General features: G+C 35.3%; 1 protein-coding gene across 1 annotated transcript in view; it reads left to right on the forward strand.

Annotated features, from left to right (window-relative positions):
- The window catches only part of LOC112050569 (uncharacterized), a 92,189-nt gene extending 75,265 nt beyond the window's left edge, over nucleotides 1–16,924 (forward strand). Inside the window, exons 6-9 of the mRNA XM_052886022.1 lie at nucleotides 5,640–5,731; nucleotides 7,976–8,168; nucleotides 9,916–10,070; nucleotides 12,414–16,924. Coding sequence (XP_052741982.1) covers nucleotides 5,640–5,731; nucleotides 7,976–8,168; nucleotides 9,916–10,070; nucleotides 12,414–12,545 — 572 coding nt within the window. The 3' untranslated portion in view covers nucleotides 12,546–16,924. The remainder of the gene's footprint in view (nucleotides 1–5,639; nucleotides 5,732–7,975; nucleotides 8,169–9,915; nucleotides 10,071–12,413) is intronic.
- Nucleotides 16,925–26,671: the final 9,747 nt, after the last annotated feature.

Raw genomic sequence — 26,671 nt, forward strand, 5'->3', positions numbered from 1 at the left:
GATTTCAGCACAAATAACGTTTTCTATACCATTTCGAGTTCTAGAATGTATTTATAAAGGTAAACCTAATCTTCTTTTAATTAAAATGAAAAAGTTACCACGTTACGGGTTTATTTGTTTTTAAAATTAAATCTTTTCCTAAAACACTGTTTTTCAATTCATATAATAGATTTATTATGATGCCCACAAACGGATGAAAAAGCTTTATTCTTCTAATTTTAAAGAGCATACATTTCATGAGTCTGACTACATACTTATCATTTATGTGTACGAAAAAAAATTTTACAATCTGATTACAAGTTCTAGAGATTAATGCATTTCAACAAACAAACATATAAAGAAAATCCTTCCGATGTATTCAGCTAGAGTTTCATTTTTTAATTAAGATATTAATTTAAACTATAAAGATAAGTATTAATACTATAAGTATAATGTGCCCACTAACATAAATACTCATGTCTGGTATGAAAATCTTAATAGCAAGAACATTACGAGCTTATTACATAGCAATATTACGTTTATACAGAAAATACCGAGTCTATTATTTAATTACGTCCCTAGAGAGTTTTTGTGCTATTCATCATAGCAACCCGAAGGGATGTTGCCCGGTTTCGACGGAAAGGGAGTAAAAAATATATTACCCGACTCCCAAATAAGGTCGGCAACGCACCTACATAAAACACCAAAGCCGAAGACAATCTATATTCTTTACTAATATTATAGAAAAAAGATTTTGAACTGATAACTTCTAACGGGAGGGTAAACCGCATCGTAACGTAACGCGTTACGGCGCCACTCTGTCTGGCTTCCCTTTCTCTCACAAATACGGCAATAGGTTTAAGTTATCACTTCTGTTGAGCGTTCCGAGACGCACAAGATTTTTTTGTCTCTTTCAGTGTCAAACTGCCACTAGGCTTTCTTTAGCAACTACTACGAGCTGGAACTTTCTGTTCTGTCTTACGAGTAGAACTCGTATCATTGAAAAATTATAAAAAAAATTGACTCACCCCACTAAAGGAGTTCCAAAAACAACTTTAGGGTGGACTTTTCAAGTAGTCGCATTGCAAATTCAACCTTAAACAAGTGCGTGTCGGGCTACGCGCTGTGTATAGGGTTCCGTAGGTTAAATTATCACAAAATCCCTTATGTACTGTGCAAAATTACTGATAACGATACCCGACACGACACCATGGAATAGACGACAAAAAAATTCATCCATATCATCATATTCATCGTATTGCATGTAGGGAAAGATTTCTTTTTGTCAAATTTTCTTTTTATCAATTTGTAAACGTAAACCCATATTAAATTCCAGCTTTCTAATTTTAACAGACACTAGGTAATTTTACTGACAACTTTATTTTTGTAATTAACAACGGAATTAGTATGCAATTTTATATTGTTAGGGTTCCGTAGTCCACAAGGAATCCTTATAGTTTCGTCGTGTCTGTCCGTCCGTCCGTCCGTGATTTAGCGCGAAAATTTTACTACTAGAAAACTGTAAATTGACATAAATATTTGAACAAAAAAAATTTTTTAGGAAACATGTAAGTATACCCTACATGTAAAGTGGAGATAAACTTTTTTTTACTCGTTTGTCCCATAGTGTGGGACATCGTTGGATAGATCTTTAAAGATATGGTCTTCTTACAACACTTTTCGATTTAGGGATCCGTTTGAAAAATATTAGCTTTTATGAGCTAATTTTTGTTAGAGTCAAGTGTCTCCACTCTCTACCGGCTAAACGGTTATTTATGGATACGTAAAAAAAATCACAAAAGTAGGATATATAATGAATTTACAAGGAAAACTATAACGGCTAATTAGCAATCGCTATTTAAAGAGTAATTAGTCGACCAACTTAAAAAATGTATTAATGTACACACTCATACTAAATTACAGCTTTCTAGTAATAATAGTCACGACAGACAGACGGACGGACGAACAGATAGACGGACATAGCGAAACTAAGGGTTCCTTGTGGACTACGGAACCCTAACTTTGTTATTTAGGTCGGTGTTATGTACAAAATAGTAAAAGGGTAGGCTAATAAAAGGCTAGTAAAAGGGTTTTCTATGGCTATACTTATTACAATGAAATAGCCCCTACAAAACTACTCTTTGCTACAAAATCTGATCGATATTACCTTTAATAATATTTACCTTCGTGTGCAAAGTCCTTTATACCCGTAAGGCAAATAAAACAAATTTCTTAGAAAAGTATAAGAGCATCATTAGTATTGGAAAACCGTGGAAGTTTCCCAAACAACGGTTTTGTGGAGAGTTTTCTGCTAGCCAAAAGTATTATAGTGAACGCTACTTGACCGTGCTTGTGCTAATAAGATTATTTACTAGCTATTTACTGTGACTTTGCCCACGTTAAATTCAGTCATGTTCCGTTAACATTGGTCATATCTCAATATAACCGCTATTACAACCCACTAGCATTATTATTCTTTCTTTAACTTTACATAGTGAAGTTTTTTTTCAACATTTTATTTTAGCTTTTTATTTAATTATACTGATACATCGGAGAGTCACTCAGCGGGCAATGGAACGAGCTATGTTAAGAGTAACTCTGCGTGATCGAATCAGAAATGAGGAGATCCACAGAAGAACCAAAGTCACCGACATAGCTCAACGAGTTGCGAAGCTGAAGTGGCAACGGGCGGGGCGCATAGTTCGAAGAGCCGATGGATGTTGGAGTCTTAATGTGCTAGAATGGCGACCCCGAACTAGTAAGCGTAGTTTTAGTAGATCCCCCACCAGGCGGACTGACAACATCAGTGATGGATGCAGGTGGCTCAGTATCGTGATGTTCGGATGTCCCTACAAATGGCCTATGCCTTGCAGTGGACGTCCATCGGCTGATATGATGATGATAAGCACTGTCAATTCGTCGTTCGTCATCAACCCATATTCGGCTCACTGCTGAGCTCGAGTCTCCTCTCAGAATGAGAGGGGTTAGGCCAATAGTCCATCAATGCGGATTGGCAGACTTCACACACGCAGAGAATGAATATAATTCTCTGGTATGCAGGTTTCCTCACGATGTTTTCCTTCACCGATTGAGACACGTGATATTAAATTTCTTAAAATGCACACAATTGAAAAGTTGGAGGTGTATGCCCTGAACCGGACTCGAACCCACACCCTCCGGAATCGGAGGCAGAGGTCATATCCACTGGGCTAACTGACACTGTCAATAACAACACTAAAAAGAATACCAACTTAAATAATCTTAGTATATTTTCAAAGGGATTTTAATGGTTACAGAGTTTGTAATGAATGTTGGTGACTGTGCCAGGACGTTCTGTGCTGTGGCAAGTGCCTCATTAGTGTTACAGTGGGACACCCAATTAGCAGTAGGTAAAGGCGGAGTGTTCTTCAAGTTTACGCTGACTTTATGAATATTCCTATTTCAGTGATGTTTGTACAATAATAACATTAACTGACGTTTCAAAAGTGTAAAACTAAGACTAATTGAAATAAATGAATTTTGACTTTGACTTTATCGCCCAATGAAATGAAAACGAAAATATATTAGGTACTAGGTAAATCTATTCCTACTTATAATAAAACTGATCGAATTCGCGAATTTGAGATTTTACTTATACCATTTGTAACAGCAAACGTTACCGTGACATAACGGACTACCAGCGCCATCTAGAATCTATACTTTTACGAATTCTGTACATTTTGTACATTGAAGATATTTTGAAAATTTTTAAAGTTTAACTTGTCTCAGATTCCTTTATTCTCTAGTTTTAACTTTTAACGTTATTGTATGGTAGTTGATACTATAAATCAAAAAGAGTTATTAACATTAACATCAGTAAATCTTATGTTTATAGAAAACAGATGAATAAGTGCCGCAGGTAAACTGCTGCTATTTATTAATAGAACAATCAATAAACGTAATTGGCTACAATTTACAGGCGAGAGATGAAACATTCACAAGCGTTCGAGCAAGGTGTAAAACGTGTAAACATTTAAAATAATTATTGTACAAATCAATATCAATTCCCGTATTTTAAACGTACCTATATTAAACGTGTTTATAAAAAAAGACATTTTAAAAATATATTATATAGAAGATATAATATATCTTCTATAATATATGTATATATGGTATGTGTAGGTACTTACTTTGTCAGTATTTTTTTATGACTTCATCGTATCAATTTTGCTGAATATTTTGGATGGCGTTCGTTATGTTGACTTTGAAGATTATTTTGAAATATGTAAATTTATACAAACATACGTGCTCTATACTCTACGGCTAGAGTTAATAATTATCTGTTGTTGTTCCATAAAATATTTTTTTTTCACTTTCGTGATTACAGCCGATAATTTATGTTTTACTTTCGTGATTTATATTGAATAAAAAATATTTATTCCCTGGGCGAGTCCAGGAATTAAATAACTAAGTTCATCAACATCAATCACCACTATCAGTCGACGGACGTCCACTGCTTGAGGTCTCTTGTAGCCGTGCATCTAGTAGGGTGTCTTACATCTAGTAGCGTGTCTTGCATCTAGTAGGGTGTCTTGCATCTAGTAGGGTATCTTGCATCTTGTACGGTGTCGAAAAACTGCGCTTTCCAGTGCGGGGTCACCATTGCAGCATCTTAGGACTCTAACGTCCATTGTCTTTTCGAATTATGTACGAGGATATCTCGCCAATTTCAGCTTTGCAACTCGTTGATCTATGTCGGTAACTTTGCTCTCCCCATTTCTGATTTCTCCAAGCAGAGATACCTACTCCGAGCACACCTCGCTCTATCGCTCACTCAGTGACTTAGAATCTAGTTATGAATCTCAGAGTTACCTAGACATTTAACTATATTGTAATTAATAAAATTAACTTTATTGCAGCGTTGGTTAACTAATTCATAACAATAATATGAAATTAATTATTATAAAAATATGTTGTACCTTCATAATAATACATATTTTTTTGCATATATTTAGACTATTTTACGCATGTTTTATATTATCAGTCAGTTCCAATTTTTCAATAAAGATAGATTGTAATAAAATTAAAACAAAATTAGAATATTATAAATAAATAATTATAGAGTATTGTCTGTTGTTGTATTGTAATTTCATCGCTTATTTGTGTATCAATTATTGTTCTATATAGATATCCATGTTTTTAAATAAGTACATACCCAACGTAAATTCGTTGAACTATTTTTATTTATCTTGTATTTATTTTTGGAATGTTGTTATTATTGCTTCCATGTATAAAAATCATTACATTTATGCCACTTTACATAATATATACAGATATATATACCTACTTCTATACTAATACTATAAAAAACATAGATTTGATTGTTGCGTTGAGTAGGCTCCGAAACTACTAAACCGATTCCAAAAATTATTTCACTGTTTCACATAAAATATACCCATAGCACTCGAGGATAATATAGCCTACATTATTCCCGAATGCCATAGGCTATATTTTATCCCTGTGTTCCTACGTTAACGGGAACTACGCGGGTGAAACTGTATGGCATCTGCTAATATTTCATATACATAATATAATATAAAAATATATATACATAGTATACAGACTGATATATTTCATGTGAATATTATATTTCTTGGTTATCCATGACATACTTGTTGCAGATGATGAATTTGGAGAAAAGTCAGTGTCGGTGCTGCTGGACGGTGAAGAATCTGAACTCATATTTATCGATCACCCCAGCACAGAAATGTCGGTTAGTCATTACTAATCTATCTATATATCTTCTATCTATAAATATAAAATATAAAAATCAATTGATCGAGAACGGCTGGACGGATTTACATCTGGGTCTTGACCAAGATGATATAAATTAATATCTATATGTATATATTCGTGAAATATTTGATAGGGAAGGTTTAAAAGGTGAGAAAAATTTGAATAATTGCTGGGAAAACCATAAAAACAACCATTTTCTATTTCCCATACTAACGTTTAGGAGTAGGGTAGGGGCAGGGTAGGGGTAGAGTAGGGATAGAGAAGAAGTGCATATAAGTCAAAGCGAAGCTTGATCAGGTCCGCTAGTTAAAAAAATATATTTTGAATAATTAATTTCTTGTACAGGTATACAAATACTTTACAATCAACGTTATTTTAATTAATTGTATGTAAAAGTGTTAATTATAGCATTTAAGACTGTGATAAACATGATTATGGAAAATTAATCTATTACCAAAGTAATTGAATAATGTGGCGAAGGGTTATTATGTGATATAATATATATATAGGAGAACTGATGAATGTTGTCATAAACATTTACATTCAATCAGGTGCATCAATCTAATCAATCAATTTTATATATTTTTTTTTTTTATTGAGAAAGAATACAATATGCAACTTAAGCTAACTTATCCTAATAACTATACAAATCATGCCCACGTGGAATGGTGGCAAGATTACTGGCTGCATTTCCGCGCTGGATAGCCAGGCTGATCCTTTGCACAAAAAATGAACCAGCCCTTCTGTCACCAGTCGAGGCAACTAGCCGCGGTGAAATTATTCGGTAGGTAAAATTTTTTGGCACTGCGACTCCATGGACCAAGGGTCTCCACGGCAAAAGGTACAAATATGTAACTCTGTGTCAGAGAGGCATACTTGAGCCACTTACCGGTTTCAGCTTTTTCTGCTGCGGCTCCCGGTCTTGATTCTGTCTCCCTGATATGACACGGTGCTAATGTGTCGACGCATGTAGCGTCCCACATTAGGGCCCGCCCTATTTCCCAGGGTACCAGCGTCAATCCATCAGGTCTCTTGCCATCATTCCGACTGATTCCTGACGGCTCGATTAGCGCAGGAATATTTATGGTGGCAAGAGCCCTTTTTATTATATCATTAAGAGAGCCATGCCGAAATAGCCTACCGCCACTCCTTTGGCATGAAGGCCCGTGGATTCCAAATTTACTCACCTCTTTTCCACTTGGACATTTGTGCTCTAAGCACAATGGTGTACCCAATCTGAGTCCTAGAGCCACACGAAAATTTCATTGTCTAATTTTTTTTATTTTATACTTGATATTATTTAGACAAGTTTCTGAGGTTTCTGAGGTTGTATATGGATGTATCTCTGTATCTACTTCAACATATAATTCAAAACAAATACAAATTATATATGTATAGGTGGGTAGATACTTTTCCTTAAACACGAGACAGTCCGACAACCCTTTATTTGAGCAGACATGATGCGCATACAATTCATGTACTAATCTCGAACGAAAGTTTAGTAGATATTGGGTTTCTAGAATGATTTAACCTTTACGAAACTTTCCCTCTCGTGAATTACATTTCGCCTAATAGCTTATAGAAAATATTCTAAACTAAACACAGAGTTGGAAACTAAATCGGTCTACCAAATTATATATCTCTACTATTATTTTGTCTTTATTTTGGGGAAAAATCTCCAAAAGGATCGATATTATTTTGACTCTTGATGTTATTAAGAAGCTCATCAAATATATAATGAAATTACATTTTTATTGATACATACATTGATAAACAAATTATACATAGACAAAGAGCTGACGAATAAATAAACTTATTATTTTTATAATTATAACTAAGCTTTCTACATTTCGTTCATTTTTATGTATTTAATAGGCACACAGTACGTGTTTATGTAATGAAATGAAATAAAAATACACTTTATCGAGAAATACACAAATTACCTAACTTAAAGAAACATTGATTTACGAGTAGGTACCAATATTAGCTTCTGATCTGATTACACGATAATATTCATCATTTTTACTCTTAGTCTTAACACATTATTTTGTTTATTTTTATCATATTGTGAGTCTAAGATTCATATTCCCTCTCCTGTAAGGAGAGAGACCAAAATTAGGCTAATCAAATGATGATTAACATAGAATAGTCGATTTTATCGCTAGTTAGCAATATCAAAGTTTCGCTCAACAAAATCGGTAAATAAATATTTGTTTTGTAGGTGGAAAACTGCTTATCGACTTACGAACCGCACGCCTGCGTGGTTGTTTACTCTGTGGTGGCCAAGAGCTCATTTGTCAGGGCTAACGAACTATTGTCCTACCTGGCGAGAGAGCAGTTCACTGTAGAGCGGACGGCGGTGCTTGTGGGGAACAAAGCCGACCTAGCTCGGGCCAGGCAGGTCTCTACTAATGGTAGGTTCTTTTGACTTAATTTACATCAAAGCGAGGGTAGGTATACATTTTAAGACTATTTAACGCCAGCCGCACACGATCGAGCGTACATAGAGATGTGAAAATGAAAAAAAATATCGAAATACGATAACTATGATTTAGTTTTCTTTCACTTTCACATCACTAAGGTCATTTGTCAGGGCTAACGAACTATTGTCCTACCTGGCGAGAGAGCAGTTCACTGTAGAGCGGACGGCAGTGCTTGTGGGAACAAAGCCGACCTAGCTCGGGCCAGGCAGGTCTCTACTAATGGTAGGTTCTTTTGACTTAATTTACATCAAAGCGAGGGTAGGTATACATTTTAAGACTATTTAACGCCAGCCGCACACGATCGAGCGTACATAGAGATGTGAAAATGAAAAAAAATATCGAAATACGATAACTATGATTTAGTTTTCTTTCACTTTCACATCACTAAGGTCATTTGTCAGGGCTAACGAACTATTGTCCTACCTGGCGAGAGAGCAGTTCACTGTAGAGCGGACGGCAGTGCTTGTGGGAACAAAGCCGACCTAGCTCGGGCCAGGCAGGTCTCTACTAATGGTAGGTTCTTTTGACTTAATTTACATCAAAGCGAGGGTAGGTATACATTTTAAGACTATTTAACGCCAGCCGCACACGATCGAGCGTGCATAGAGATGTGAAAATGAAAAAAAATATCGAAATACGATAACTATGATTTAGTTTTCTTTCACTTTTTTTTTTCTTGGCAAGTTAATCCTTGACTACAATCTCACCTGATGACTTTCACATCACTAAGCTCATTTGTCAGGGCTAACTAACTATTGTCCTACCTGGCGAGAGAGCAGTTCACTGTAGAGCGGATGGCGGTGCTTGTGGGAACAAAGCCGACCTAGCTCGGGCCAGGCAGGTCTCTACTAATGGTAGGTTCTTTTGACTTAATTTACATCAAAGCGAGGGTAGGTATACATTTTAAGACTACTTAACGCCAACCGCACACGATCAAACGCGCATAGAGATGTGAAAATGAAAAAAAATATCGAAATACGATGACTATGATTTCGTTTTTTTTTTCACTTTTACATCACTAAGCTCATTTGTCAGGGCTAACGAACTATTGTCCTACCTGGCGAGAGAGCAGTTCACCGTAGAGCGGACGGCGGTGCTTGTGGGGAACAAAGCCGACCTAGCTCGGGCCAGGCAGGTCTCTACTAATGGTAGGTTTTTTTGACTTGATTTACATTAAAGCGTTGGTATAAATTTTGCTACTGCTTAATGCCAGACACACACTATCAAATTTACCGTCATTAGCGCTTATAGATGTGTAAGTGAAATAATATATTGAAATATGGTTATGGCTATAGTTTCGATATTTGTTTTCACTTTGACATCCCTAAGCGCTGCGGATTTAACGTTTAAACTTAATCCTGAACGGCTTTATGGTAAAGATTTTGGGTTCGATCATTTCCAAAATATAGACTAAATACTTCTAAAATTTTAATACATTAAATGTCAGAAAAGTGCCCTCCAAATCAAAATATTTACTTTAACTACCACCAATTTTTTATTACTTCAAAATAAATTCACAGTTCATCTAAACCGTTACCTTGTAGATTGGTATGTATTCTCTGCCATTACATCAAAAGAAAACATCTTCAATCTTTAAACATTTAAAACCTTTTGAATCGTGAATTTATTAGTCATCTCCGCTTAGAGTTTAATTAGTGATTCAGTTAATCTTTTACAGAGGGTAAGGCTTTGGCGACGTCAAAAGACAGCAAATTTATCGAGACCTCGTCTGGGATACAGCACAACGTCGATGAACTCTTGGTCGGCATCTTAAAACAGATAAGGCTGAAGGAAAGCCGAGAAAAGAAACAAGCAAAGAAGAGTGCCAAACAGGTATATACATATTTAGTTGGTTGGCTGGTACAGTTAGTAATAACTTCTAGTTAGCGGCCGTATTTAGTTCAATTATTTAACCCCCACCTACTTGTCAGCTAAAATACGCAAAGCTCTTACCCCAAAAATGCGTTTCGTATAACATAAGACAGTGTGTGGGTTGCCATATGTGTAAAAAGGAAATAACTACTGCTGACGTACTTACCCCTTAGAATTAGACTCCCCTACCCCCAAGTCATTAAAAATAAGCAAAACAGATACCCAGACCCCACTTATAGTACTTACGCAATACTTGAACTAGGGGTACTAAGGGGTACTAAATATTTTAGGCTTAAATAAACTTTTGCTTTTAATAAACAGATACACAGAAACATTGGATGTCAGAGATGATTTTTACCTCAAAATCCAATTTATAGAGGATGAAATCAAATAGATAAAAGATTACATTTGAAACCATAATTTGTCAAGTTTATAGAGATATTAGATCTGCAGCTAGATAAGTAGATAAAAGGTTCAAGTCTAAAGAAACATGCTAGCTGGAAATGCTCAAATAAGGTTTATACCTTATTTAAATTTCATCTTTATGATGAAATAAAAACTCAAGGTAACCTGAATGTAAAATGATATTCCTCCACCTTTTTTACAATATAAATTACTGGCTAGTAATTTTTTCACAGTAGCTGTCGCTTGCTTCATTAAGCTAAATTTTTAAAGCGCCTTCAGCCGCTTGGTTTCATTCGTTTTATAATGGGCGCGATGAAAAGGCAAATCTAACAATGCGGCAATGAATCGCATTCTCGTAGCTTGAGAGCCTCCTTCATACTAAAACTGTATTATTTAATATCCCTTTGTGTATTATTTACAGTTTATTCATAACTTTTTGATATTATAAATACTTATTTTAAATCTTTACAAGTTAGCCCTTGACTACAATCTCACCTGATGGTAAGTTATGATGCAATCTAAGATAGACGCGGGTTAACTTGGTAGGAGTAGGATGAAAAATCCACACTTTCGGTTTCTACACATCGTACCGAAACGCTAAATTGCCTGGCGGTACGTCTTTGTCAGTAGGGTGGTAACTAGCCACGGCTGAAACCTCCCACCAGCCAGACCTGCACCAATTAAGAAAACCTCAATCCGCCCTTCCGGAAATCGAACCCAGGACCTCCGGCTAGTATATCCAAACCACTGGACCACGGAGGTCGTCAAAATCTTGTCCTTACCTTACCTTATCAGCCGAAAGACGTCCACTGCTGGACATAGGCCTCTTGCATAGACCTCCAAGCACAACGATCTCGAGCCGCCAGCATCCAGCGGCTCCCTGCAACCCGCTTGATATCCTCGGTCCACCTAGTGGGGGGTCGACACACACTGCGCTTTCCGGTGCGAGGTCGCCATTCCAGCACCTTGGAACCCCAACATCCATGGGCTCTTCGAACTATGTGGCCTGCCCACTGCCATTCCAGCTTCAGCTTCTTAGAATTCTAAAATTAGTCCAAGGTTTTAGAATTCTTGAAATATCTGTAAATAGTATCGTATAACTTTAATCTTAAAATAAAACACTGATGTGAAAGAATAAATCGTTTAGAATCCTTAAATTCTTTTTCAATTGTAATCTTAACTGTATAAAAGTTAAACGAAATGATCAAACTTTGTTACCAACTGATTTGGAACTCGCGGAGGGGAATTCAATTACCAAAGTATCTCTGAAAATATGGCGTCAGGGAAAATTAAACAAAAGAGACTCAAAACCGAGGCCTTTGACAGAAGCTCTTTGGTAAATTTCAATCAATTTTGATCGAGTTTGATACAGTGTACCTAATGTTAAATTGAATCAATGCTAGGGAGAATTGAACAGCTGTTCTATTATACAAAGATGACTATTTTGATATAAGCAAATTAACTTAGCACACAAAGCAAATTTAAATTCTAATTCAATTATTTCAAGTAAGCTTAGATTAAAAGACCAGTTTGACTGTTTAAGACGACAAAGAGGTAAACAGTTGCTCTATTTCAAAATCATTATTCACAACTAGCTAACGCTCGGTTTCACCCGTATGGATCCCGTTCCCGTAGGAAAACGGGGTTATTATATAGACTATAACCTTCCTCAATAAATGGGCTATCTAACACTAAAAGAATTTTTCAAATCGAACCAGTAGTTCCTGAGATTAGCGCGTTCAAACAAACAAACTCTTCAGCTTTATAATACTAGTATAGATACTAAAATGTTCTAGTTTCTGATAATAGAAGAAATATTATAGAAACTTCAAGTAAGAATGAAATATGTGATTTATACTTTTATCCTTCAATTTTCACTTTACTCTGTAATTTTGGCAGGAAACCAAGCCTTCGAAGCTGGCAAGCTCTCGCACCCACATCTCACTCAGCATCGCACGGGAACTCCTCCAGAAAATCTGCATTAACGACATATCTAAATCTAAGTCCTGCGAAAATTTACACGTTCTATAAACTCATATAATAACTTGCAACTTCTTATAACTTATGTTAAATGTCGTCTATAAAACCTCTCCTTTCGTGTTACAATAAATGTTACATTTTCAAGATGTAATAAAAGTAATAATCTAGTCATATTATCTATTATGTATGTATCTTACTGGATAGTTAATGCATTTAATTGTTTAATGTAACTGAAATATGATAATGTTAATTCCATTAACTGCAGCTCTATAATTAGATGCTTTTATCACCACTGACCATCATTGACCATGCTACCCACTTTATCGAGATCGGTATAAAGCCAGCCTCGGCAGCTTTATACAGTTATATTTGCTACCTACATGCGATAATCAATAAGTAGATTATTTTTAGAATTGTTTCGAAAATATTGACTTCCATAGAATGTTTTGAAGTTTGTACACCAAATAAGGTACAGATTTTGATGTGAAACATATATAGCCGTACGTAAAATCGATTTCTGGCGTGGCGACGCATACCGTGGTGAAGCGTCGCTACGCTATATGATGGTATATATATACAGTCTATATGCAGTAGTGTGTACGGTGTGGCGACGCGTCGCCATGCGCACTCAACTGTGCGATTCTCTCCGACTCGATCCGCCGTTAAAGCCATCTCTCTCGCTACACTGAGCTCAGATACCTATAGTATATACTCCGTAGTGTACGGTGTTGTTTAACTTTTACAAAATAATGTCGATATTTCACATCTGCCAGGCTTCCCGTGACGGCTCACGTTTTTTTTTTTTAAATGGTTATACTTGCGCTACAAATTAATACAATCCTTTCCGTTATCTTAGATGTTGTTGACAAAGATCAAAGGGAGAGTACTTGAGAATTTAACATGTGTTCCTATAAAGGGCATATTATTGAAATTGTTAATGGTTGATAAACGGGGATACGCTGAGAAAATTTAAGGGTGTTTATACTCTTGTTATAGAGAAATTTGAGCAAGATTTTCTCTTAGATTTAAGTAGTTATTTACTAAGTAGTAGTGATTTCCCTGGTCGTTCCTATTTTCTTACTCCTTAACCTGTGTGTGGTGTTAACTTTTATTAGGTGCCGACTTTAGGAATATAATATTCTGCCTTAAAATTGGACTGTAAAGGTATTTCTGCGCACTGTTCTTTTTTAAATTAAAGAAAATATAATATGAAGTTCCGGAAGATAACTTTTTTCGTTTCAAACAATATACTCTTAAAATTAAGCAAGGTGTGTTCTGTTTTTTATGTACATACAGTAAAGTACCTACCTGCCAATTTAGATAATCCGCTTTTTTCAACATGACATTCAAGAAAATAAATTTTGTGGATATGAATTGAACAACAAATCGAAGCAAGCACAAACTACTAAACACAGAACGTCGTGGACTATACAAATATTATAGAGACGTGAAGGCAGGTTTTCTCGATTAGTATTTTACTGATATTGCTATTTTACCCGGCTGCCGAAAGACGTTAATGTTTCTCTCATAGTTTTGGTACGCTCTAGTCCAGCCACTGACGATCAAGTAATCCCACATACCTGCAGCGCTAACAGCCTCTATGACCATGACATCATGCCGATCGCGACCAACACACGATCAGTTTTATCGGACGTCAAGCTGTTAGCGCTGCAGGTATGTGAGAGTTCTTGATCGTCAGTGGCTGACATAAAGCGTTAAAATTTCGTCACACGGCCGACGGGATTATGACGCGATGCTGGCGTGACGTGAGTCCTCGTAACATAGAACGTCACGCCGCACGCGTATTCTCTACGTGACGTGTTCTTTAACACGTTGCCGTCCCGTCTGCTGTGTATGTGAGAAATCCCAGTCACATTTTTATTTTTTAATTAATTTATTTTTCACTGTATCCATAAGTATATGAAGCATCTAGTCTTCCAAGAAATCCTTTATTAATTAATTTTATTATACTCTTTCGTTGATACCCTTTTCAGTATGATGGTTGTCATAATGTTGTTTTAGATTGGTGATGTAATTTTAATGAGATTTTCATTAATTAATATTCTATTATATGCCATTTAACGTTTCCAATTATTCGCATTACAATTATTATTAATATAAATGTAATAAGTGTCAGTATTAAGTAAATAAAGCAAAAATTACGCTTGGTACAACTTACCAGTTTACGATTAAAAATTATATGTAAGTCTACGTGTTATTATTAGAAAACTAACTATATTTTTCTATGTAAAACTTTCTACGATTTTTATATTGTACAATCTGTTTTATATTTTATCTGTGCCATAAAGCATATAAATCATTGAAATAAAAATATTGGGGTTATTGATAAAAACAAATAACTTTTGAAAGAAATTACAATTTAATTTCTCATTTTGAATATCTTCATTCAAAACATTTATTTATTAACATTCAAATTATTTATTTAATTCTACCAGAGAGTGCGATCTCACTCGTAGCGTATCGTAGTTCCCGTTCCCGTGGCAATAGGGTAATATAATATAGCGCATGATACTTAAAAATAACATAGCTTTCTATTGGTAAAAGAATTTTAAAAATTGGTTTAGTAGATCCAGAGATTACTCCCTACAACCTCACAAACTGTATCTCTTTTTATTGACGTGACAACGTCTTATAATTCGACGGAGCCGGTCGCACACTCAAAAAATTATGACGTCATGCGTCGTTCCGTCGCTCTAGGGTTGCCAACTTTTTTACAAGAAATAAAGTATATTCTCGTCTATGAAGATTATTAAACAGTATTTTAGAAAAAACGAATATTTTCTTTTGAAAAATGCAACCATTCCATCAGTATTTTCTTATGACGTTTTCACGTTCAACTATCGTCAGTAAACTGACTTTACAGACAACTGATTTATTTTTAGTATAGAAGTACAGATTAATTTATTTAAAATGCATTTTTTTTATCCGTGCATGTACCTACTTATTATAAAAACGTTCAGTATCGCAAATAAGCCCGTTTCCTCAACATGGAACTGTTGAGGCTTTATTTGATTTTATGGCACAGTTAAAGTAATGTTAGATTTTGTATTTTCCTTCCTATTTATTGTAAAATACAATTCTCTTAACTCTCATTAAGAACGCAGAGAAAAGTGGATGTACATGATTTTACTTTTGTTTTTCCTTCTATTGGTAATAATTTTGCTGCAAAACATTGCATTTTGGACAATGTACAAAATGTTCGTAAAAGTGAAATTAGACATCTACTTATCAAAGTACCTAATTATTTAAAAACCACAAGGAATAATATTCTTCAGGTGCTTAAGTATCGAAACGAGATCTCTCATGTGGTTCTTGATATGTAATTTTGAACGATCTTTATTTTTGGGTCTTATTTAATATCGATAAAAGAAAATAGTCCAACAATGGTAACCTAAAAAATAAATGTAAACTTGCTTGTTTGGTTTCACGTTATATACTCATAATAGCTGTGTTACAAGTAGAATTTAGAATCAGAATTTCAAATATATATATATTATCTCTCGATTTTGTTCTGAATATAACAATAACCTAAACTTTCTGAATCAATTATTACGATGTCTATCAGCCTGTCTAACCGTACGTTACATTAAATCTGTTATTTTTACGATACTTTTGTGAACAGCCCCTAGTCTTTCAACGTTTTATGAAATTTATATGAATGTTTATTTCATAATTCTATTTCCAACCGACTCCTAATATTTCATAGTGTCTACAGCATAATATTTAACAGTCTCCATGTCATCTGTTTCGATCAGCATTCTTCTTATAAAATATTTTCTCTATTGTCAATTTACGTAACATGGTATGGTTTTCGTTTTATTCCGCTGTAATAATAGATTCTCTTTTACTTAGCCCTCATTCGCACGAGAGTTTTTTTATTGGACGTTAAAAAAGCGTTCAAATGCATTCCCAAGTATATGTTCACATTTACACGACAGCGTTTTTAAAATACGATGCTTTTATGGAGCAGTGTTGCATTTTCAATTTTTGGCGTTGGAAATAGACCGTCATTTAACTTTATACTATACAACAAATTCATTCCCAAGTATATTACGAGTATGTTGACACGACAGCATTTTAAAAATACTACGCTTTTTATCGAGCAGTGTTGCATTTTCAATTTTGGGCGTTGGAAATAGACCCTCATTTAATTTCATAATACAAGAAATGCATTCACATGTATATTACGAGTATATTGACACGGCAGCATTTTTAAAACACGACGCTTTTTTACCGAGCAGTGTTGCATTTTCAAATTTGGGCGTTGGAAATAGACCTTCATTCAACTTTATATATACGCTAGGCCCGCTAACGCTGGGTTTCAACGCATCGCTTTTTCATCTCTCGTGCGAATGAGACCTTATAGTTCCGAATTCAGATTGTCTGTCAGTTTCAGGCAAGTGTTTGCGGTTACAGCCGTTTTTTGTTCGATATTTATATCAGACGGGTTCGTGCGATTTATTTATACAATATTCGTTACGTGAGTTACTGTTGAGTTTTGTATAATACACCTGTCAGTCTAACAATAGCTATTCATACGGGAGTTTTATTATTATGATCGATACCTTCAGTTAGTTCCAAATCGATACTGTTATATTGTATCTACTTATTTCTATAGTGTTTATTATTATTTTTTTTTTATTATTCTTTACAAGTTAGCCCTTGACTACAATCTCACCTGATGGTAAGTGATGATGCAGTCTAAGATGGAAGCGGGCTAACTTGTTAGGAGGAGGATGAAAATCCACACCCCTTTCGGTTTCTACACAGCATCGTACCGGAACGCTAAATCGCTTGGCGGTACGTCTTTGCCGGTAGGGTGGTAACTAGCCACGGCCGAAGGCTCCCACCAGCCAGACCTGGACAAATTAAGAAAATCTCAATCTGCCCAGCCGGGGATCGAACCCAGGACCTCCGTCTTGTAAATCCACCGCGCACACCACTGCGCCACGGAGGCCGTCAGAGTGTTTGGTAAAGTAGAGTACTGAGTCAAGTTTTTGTATAATCTTAAAGTAAATATACCTAACTCGAGGATGACTGACATGAACTTTAATGTTAAAATATTACTAATATTAATGGACCTAAATGTACTTGTTGTATCTTGAAACTATTTTTCTATGTAAAATCAAAGCGTGCATGCTATTTTCGGAAACAATTTTGATGGTAAAGTTGACAAAAGTGTCTCTTTATCAAGTTAGGCTTCATTTTCCGGTCTCAGTGAGATTATATTGGGTCATTTTTGTCTATAGAACCTTACTTGGGTAATTGGCACACATAATCGCGCTGAAATGCTGGCTTGTTTGGATACACACAATCATTGACAGTGTATCTGAAAATTTCAATATAATTAACGCCTCATTTGTTCATAAGTTGTGTGAACTTAGTATTAAATTCTATGCTTCTTCAACTGACCGATTATAATATTTGTCAAACATGTAAGTACTTAATTTGTACATTTAATTGATTTTTAGTTACTAATTACAGTGATAACAAATGGTTATTTAAAATATAGAGTTCATAACATATTAATTAGAGTTTAATGCCAGCCACTCACCATCCAATAAGTCCACACCCGATAAAACTGATCGTGTGTTAGTCGTGATCTGCAGGCTAATTTACTATCTTTGACGTATGCTAGTTGGCATACACGAAATTGAGATTTTATGCCCCTTACGTGAGAAAGCTAAAATTAGTAAAATGTAATCCTCAATCACCTTTGGTTTGAAGAGCTTATGAATTCCCCTATATTGATAGGTTTTTCAAACATCTTTCTGTTTTAAGAAATCTTTACCCTTCATATTGGGCCCCCTAACTAATTTTGATACAGGATTCCCTTCAAAGCACGCTACGCCACTGTGCGGACTGGTGGATATTATGCAGTAGGCAGATGACATTTCTCAATTAATTAAATGCTTATTCTAAAGGGTTGATAAATACCAAAATAGTGAATAGGCCAGCTGCATGATGTCATGCACATCGCTACCAACATACGTGGCACTTGTTGGTGAGTGGCCAGCATAAAGATTCATTGACAATTAAAAGTATTGTTTCATAAAATAGCGTGCAGGTTTCGGTTCTAAAATTTAAAGTCTGAGCCTTCTCAATATTAATTAGGTTACACGTGTAACTTACTGTAATATTATTGTGTTATATCCGTGGATGTATATTGTATAGATTTTCCATTATAATTATGTTAACATTTTCGGTGTTTACCAATTTGAAACTATCAATTATGCGTTTCAATATAATAGTTGGAAATAAACAAACTATTAAATCTGTGGTGTGGTTTTTTTTTTTATTTTCCCATCTGCGACATAACTACATTAATCATTAATCATTATATCAAAAGGCATCATCGGCCATAAATGACCCTTAAATATTACAATTAAAAAAAAATGAAAGATTATCTGGGTGTATGGTTAACTGGAAGATGGCATCCAGCAGGATTGTTCACTATCTTCAACGTATGATAGTTAACATAAACGAAATTGAGATTATAATATGTAACAAAAAAATACATCCATTGCTTACTGGTGGATATCACTCAGTAGGTAAGTAAATTACTTTTTGACAATCGATTTGATGTTTATTTTAATAGGTTGATAATAAAGACCAAAATAGTGAATAGGCCAACAGGATATGGCTGAATGGCTTATTTACCTACTATTTGTTCTTTTGAAGCAGCCGCTTAGGAAGACGAATGATGACAAAAAAAAAAATAGGTGCAATAGAAAAATTTTCTTAGCGTCCAAGGACTCAGTTCTGCTGTCTAATAGCATAGCATATTTGAAAATGACTTATCAATCACTTCAATGATCGTCATTATTAGCCGATGGACGTCGACTACTGGACATAGGTCTCTTATATGGACTTCGAAATATCACGGTCTCGAGCCACCAGCATCCAGCGGCCCCCTGTAACCATTGGCGTATCTAGGATTTTTTCTAAGGGTGGACCTGGCCCCCGACATCAAGACCATTATTAGTATCTTATTAGAACTTCATATCAGTAGCCCAGAATCCAAGGGTGGGCTCAGATCCATTCTGGGGTAGGCATGGCTCACTCGTCCCCCCACTGTATACGCCTATGCCTGTAACCCGGTTGATGTTGTCGATCCACCTAGTAGAGGGTCACTGCCACTTTAGCTTCGCGACTTGCTGAGCTGTATGTCGGTGACTTTGGTTCTTCTGCGGGTGTCCTAGTTTCTGATTTGATGACGCAGAGATACCTACTCTACTCATTACTTACTCGTTATTCTGTCCACATAACTTATACTGGTAGTATGCTTTGTTTGTTTTTTATTTATTTACATATTATCTTCTAATTTTTTACATTTATTAATTATTTATCAATAGGTAAAACACCTAATATTTTAATTAAAAAATTATGATTAAATGAATGGTAAACTTAGGCTGTACTGTACCTACACACATTCCATTACATTATCATTCATTATTTATGTAGAATAGGGGAATGTTCATACAACATACATCACTCCCCCTCATTTTTGCTGCAAACAGAAAATTAAAAAAAATAAATTGAGTCATGTTTTGTCTTTACCATTACCATTATCAACCCATATTCAGCTGCTGAGCTCGAGTCTCTCAGAGTAAGAGGGGTTAGGCCAATAGCCCACCACGCCGACCCAATGCGGATTGGCAGACTTTACACAAGTAGAAAATTAAGAAAATTTTCTGGTATGCAGGTTTCCTCACGATGTTTTCCTTCCCCGTTTGAGACGCGTCATATTTAATTTCTTAAAATCTAAAAAGCAGAAAACTTTGCACACCATATGTGGCTCGAAAAAGTACGAGATTTACTTGACTACGGGGAAAACTGTAAGTCGCTCCTTATTACCAAGAGCAGTATTTTGAAGACCTCCATTTGAGCGGGTCACGTAGTATGAATACGGTCCCATGTACTGTTTGTGACACTAAATATGAATGAATGCATTTTCTTTCTTTCTACTACATTGTATTTTTTTAATTCCTTACATAATTGTTCATATGTGCCAGCTTGGAGACCCTTGACCTGCTCCCCCGCACTGCGGGCTTAGCGAGGAGTATTTGCCTACTGTTTTATTTAACGTTTAAAACCTTTCTTCTCCAAAGTTTCGTTACACAAATAATAAATATTATCTACTAGCAGACGCCCGCGACTTCGTCTGTCTTTAATGCAGCCCTTACAGTAGTATCGCTGTAAAAATGGAGGAGGTAATTTCTCCCGTTTTCTAAAGAAATAAGAAAGAAAGGAAGTATAATACCTAATTGCCTAGTGGTTATGTAGACATGAACGATAGGTAATATTTTGCAAATAGGACATACAATTACCTCCTCTATCTGTATACTACAGGCTTTCTTGGGGAGTATTGTTTACCAACAAGTAAATTAAAAATGAAGGTATAAATCACTAGTAATTTCACACCTAATAATAATTATAATTAACTTGTTCTTTAATGAATTAAAATAATTTTGATTAATAAGCTTAGAACACGTAGATATGGTTAATATATTTTATATACCTAACATTTTATAAACAAACAAAGCATAATTTAAAATAAATAAGTTATGAAATGGTATGCGTTTTCTACCTTCATTTCTGGTTTCTTTGTTGGTAAACAGTACTCATCAAGAAAGGCTGTAGTGCAGTATATAAAACGAACTACAATATTGGAAACTGTCACATTTGTTAGTTATGCATTCACATTAAAAACACACTCTGCGCTTAGGTAGGTACCTACATCTTATAGAAATACCTACAAGATGAAACAAATATTCTTTTTCCTAGGCTTAATATATCTAATACACAATACAATCTAAAAAATTGTGTGTTGTAGGTTATTCTAACATGCGTTATCCAAACAATACGCACCTTTCGCATACTGAGCTACACCCATTGTTCAAGACAAAAGATCCTTTCCATAGTCTCGCCACTTAGTACCAACTGTAATATAAATACCTACTCCTAAGTGTCGCTGGATGTTATAAGTGACACCCAATTACAAAATAGCTCTTATTACATCGTAATATGGACTATATTAAGATTTGAGCGTACATAATATCTCTCCGGGACTCAAAGGTAGCTTTGTTTTGAATATTTCATCATCTGTTACCTTTAATTTGGCCTCGTGGAATTACATCAAAAACAAAACGGTACAAAATGAAATTTGGTACAGACGAAATTGCTCTCTATGCCGTAACGCAAATTGAACTAAAATGGCGTCCAAATATAGTATTATTTGTTCTACTGTACACGTGTAAAAACGGACAATGAGTGGGAATTTAAAAGCATTAATTATTCAAATGTACCTATAAAATAAATTCTCAAAAGTTTCACTCTACTCTATGGCAATTTAAATGTATATATCTATTAAAAAAAGATACTAGTACTTATTGCTTTTGAAGCTGAGCAAGTAATCCTACTAATATATATTACAAACGCAAAATTTGAATGAGAATGTTTGTAACTCTTTCAGGTAAAAGGCTAAAAGGATTGCCTGAAATTCGGAATTGAGATACATAGTTTAACAAATAGGCTTATATAGCCCAGTGGCGTGCATAAGGTTGTTGATCAGGGTATGCACTAGTAGACATTTTAAACAAACTGGGAAAGAGTGCATTGGAAAAGCATTAACAAATCAATGATTAGGGCATGCAGAGCTTTAATGCATGTATGAAGTGCACGCCACTGATATAGCCTATGAGTTAATCGAAGTTATACTTTGTATCCCGGATAAAATCATGGTATTTTTCCACTTTCCATCCATCCACAATCAGTTTTTCACAAACACATGAGTTAGTAAAAAAAATTTCATGCGGTAGAGGTCGAGGGCGTCATTTAGTATCACTTTACTCTCATTTATTTATTTCTCCTTTTTTTTAAAATTTTTAACAATGTTATACATAAAATATACAAAACACTTTTAAAAACTTATTAAAAAAAAAATATATTATTAGTATAATTCCCAAGTGCTTAAATTAATAGGTACCTATAGGGAAAAAATCCAATTCATGTAACCCATATTATCAATAAATTTTATTTAATAAAATTTTATTTTTAACTACCGCAACATCAATCACGTGAAATTCTGTGTTTTTTAACCAGTTTCGCATTTATTGTATTTCTATTGAAATAACGGATAGGTAGCATCGTTTTAATTCCGCGTACGGAAACGGACAATAAAAGGCAAATATCGTTCTCAATTTTCCGGGAAAATTCAATATCGCGATAATGCCACATGGATCGGATTATTCTGGATGTCCATACATACGGATAGAACTGGAATCGAATAATTAATTATTGTCATGCCATTCTAGGTACTGAAATATCGGAGTGAAAACGTACTTTAAAAATATTTTGTTGGATTTGTAATTTATTCGGATATGGCAGATTTTCGCAGAACTATAGGTAAATAAATAGGTGTTCTATTACTCCCGCTAAGGCCTTTAGAATGTCTCATTTGTTGGGAAAATACAGAATTTCTATTTATCCAATTTTTTCGTTTTTTCTATGTGGCTGGCTCAAACCAATTAGAAAAAGAACTTTTTTTTGTTTTTCTTACAAGAAAAATCTTAAAAGCAGCCTGGAGTTATGAAGTTGGCGGTGTTGGTACACCCCCGTGCCTCGGAGAGCAGGTAAAGGCGTCGGTCCTGCGCCTGGTCTTTCACAGGTCGTGTCGGTCTGCCGTGCCGTCCCATCGGACTACGAGAGTGAGGGAAAAGAGAGTGCACCTGTACTTGCGCACACACTTATGCACTACTAGCGGACGCCCGCGACTTTGACCGCATGAAACCCTACTACTACTCTACCCTACTCCCACTCTACAGCTACCCTACCATACAGGGGATGACCTATCTTAACCCTAACCTATTTCTACCCTACCCTAACCCTACCCTACCACGCGACGGAAGCTTAAAAAATAGAATAACTTCTCCAGTTTTCTCAACATTTGCCTTCAATGCTCTGCTCCTATTGATCGTAGCGTGATGAAAGGTATACTATAACCTGCCCAGGAGTATGAAGAATAATTGTACCAAGTTTCGTTAAAATCCGTCGAGTAGTTATTGTTTCTATAACGATCATACAGACAGACAAACAGACAGACAAAAAATTTTTTGTCTATCTGACATTGCATTTTTGGCATCACTATCGATCACTAATCATCCCCTGATAGTTATTTTGGAAATATATTTTTCATGTACAGAATTGTCCTCTCTATAGAGTTATTAAGATAGTATAACCACATGAGATTGGCCGCCGTGGCCGAAAAAAAGAAAAACATTTCGGTCGGGAGCATAATATTATTATATTTACTGCTCTTGGTAAATGGTAACTAATTAAGTAATTACTACTTCATAGAGAAAATATACCTAAATAAATGTCTCGTTAAATGAAAAAAACCGACTTCAAAGTTTTTAAATTTAAAAGAGTAAATAAAGCTTCAAACAAACCAGATGAGTCCAAGTAAATAATAGTCCCGAGTCCCGACCGTTGTAGGTAATTATTGTTAGGAACATCTAAATTGTTAGAAACTTTATTAATAAGTCCCCGTGGTCGCGTGATTCCCGTGTACCGTTTACTGCTGAACAACGTAATATTTCTCTAGGGAATACTTCTAACTGGTATACGCTGAAAAAGATACATTCTAATAGTATTTATCTGTTTCGTTGGTAACTGTTAAAGACTATGCGAAATAAAACAATACCTTTGATAAATTATTTTGTAAAGGGTACAATAATAAAATAATAGCCTATGGTACTCACGAATAAAGCCGGACTTATCTAGATTACTTATATAGATTTGTCTGACGTGTCGTGTCGTGACGCATTAGAACAGAATCCGTATCATACATTTATGGCAACGTTTACACTTACGAGTATGTTTTGTTACATGTCGATTACACATCATTTTTCATCGTATTTTCGTTTATGCAATAATCTAACATCATATTTTCAACGGAATGACATATGTATCTTTATTTTACGTAATGTGGCTGTAATATAGAAATGTTAGTAGCAAGTAGTAAGATTAATTTAACGAAAAAACGTTATTAACGTAATTTCGTTGAGATAATCATGTTAGATGATCGGAAAACAAAAAAATCGCTGCCATTTGAAGTAAAATGACGCAGTCAGGATCATATCGTTGAACTATGTTAGATGATCACAATTACGAAAATACGATGAAAAACGATGTAGTGACTGATTGGTTGAATAGTACACTGAGTTACATAATAACTCTGCTGATGTGCCGCATACAAAATGTATGAAACTGATTCTGTTCTGATGCGTCACAACACGACACGTCAGACAAATGTAAATCCGGCTTAACGTGACTTTCCAGACAAACTTTACCTCTCTAGAACATTAGTACTACAGATATAGAAAGCCTATGCTACTCGCTAATAATGTATGAAAGAATTTTTTATACCAGCTAAATGACTGTAACAACCAAACAAACCCACTTCTGCATTTACAAGTTTATTTTGATTTTCTATTATGATTTGGCACCACAGACCAAGCACCTTCTATAAGACCCGCCTCACAAGAGGTCACTCGTCTGACAAATCTATTTGATCATGATCAAAGGTGTTCATACAAACTGTAGTATCGATGTTTCATTGTGTTTGTGTGCGATGCAAGTCAAATAGAAGGTTATTGGTCTAACTTTGCATATACAACTTGATAAATTCTGGTCACTTAGCAACGATATGTTTACCTATATATTAAGTTAGGTAGGCGAATGTAAACACGAATTTAATATCTGTTCAAGTGAAATTAATATGTTAACGGTACGTAGTCAGGAGGTGTTTGCGCGTCTACCGCATGCTAACAAAAGTTACGGTCAACTGCGCCTCAAAGGACGTTACTCCCTTATACAATTTATCGGATGGTAATATTACTGTGGGAGTCTGTTCCCATTTGATGTCGAGTTGGGAATAATGACGGGTTTCTTGTCCGGCTGTATGTAGCTTTTTTTCAGCAACTGGTTGGTCTGCTAAGAGGCCCTACAGAGCTTCAGTTTTAAATGTAGTACAGTTTTAACTAATCGAAATTTTAATCAAAATCATTAGAAATACTGTACAGTTAGGTAATTTGTCAGCACGTACGACGAGTTTAAGAGGACGCTATACACTTGCCAAGAATAAGAGAAGGCCGTTCCTTCTCTTCTCATCTTCACCTTCGTTTATTCAGCATTTGAGATAAATTAAAAAAAAATCAAAATTAACACACAATTAGTTTTGGTTTCGTCCCAACACAATGAAAAGTAGAGTTGCGCCGATAATGGAAGACATTTGTCTTTTTTCGTCTCAAAATATTATGCGTAGCTATTATGTTTTTTCTACTCCCATTTCGAATGTTTCGTAATGATCTTAGAATACTGCTGGGTTTTTGGTTACGATTACGATAACAGTTTCTTTTGGGATTTTGTTGAGCAAAATCTTTTATTAGGTATATCAGTAGTCAACATTTTGAAGGATATTGTCAGTTTTTCGGGGCCCCCTGGGAACGAGGGTCCTGGGCACGAGCCCCGTATACCCTTATGGTAAAGACGGTATTGCTAATCAAAGTTCGCATCCGACATCCGGACACGTGGAAACGGAGCCTGGGTAAATATGTATAGATCTTGGAACATGCAATCAACATGTTTAATATCGAAGCTTTGATAGCTACGATATAGGGCCCGGCTCATATACGGAGGATTCGATCCCGTCAAGTTGGACTACTGACATCGGGTAAGGCTTTAGTGCTTATTTAGAATACCTATTGGTAATTTTTAATTCCTAAGACATTTTACGTAAAATGATTAAAAAACAAATAAATAGACTTTTTTAATTTACGTTATAAACTTGATGAACTTTTTAATTTCCTCTTATTTTCCTTTGAACTTTCTAATTTACATTAAAAAACAAAACTACTCAAATAGTATACCTACCTACTACTGTTTTTAACGTATTTGGTGGTAAGTTGGTACTATTAGGAAGGATGCGATACAAATTTTGGGTACGTACTGTTAAGAGCCGTGATAGCCAAGTGGATGTGACCTCTGCCTCCGTTTCCGGAAGATGTGGGTTCGAATCCGGTCAGGGGCTTTGCAGTTGTGTGCATTTTAAGAAATATTAAATATCACGAGTCACAAACATTGAAGGAAAACAT

Source organism: Bicyclus anynana, chromosome 2 (genome assembly GCF_947172395.1).
Source record: "Bicyclus anynana chromosome 2, ilBicAnyn1.1, whole genome shotgun sequence".
NCBI lineage: Eukaryota > Metazoa > Arthropoda > Insecta > Lepidoptera > Nymphalidae > Bicyclus > Bicyclus anynana.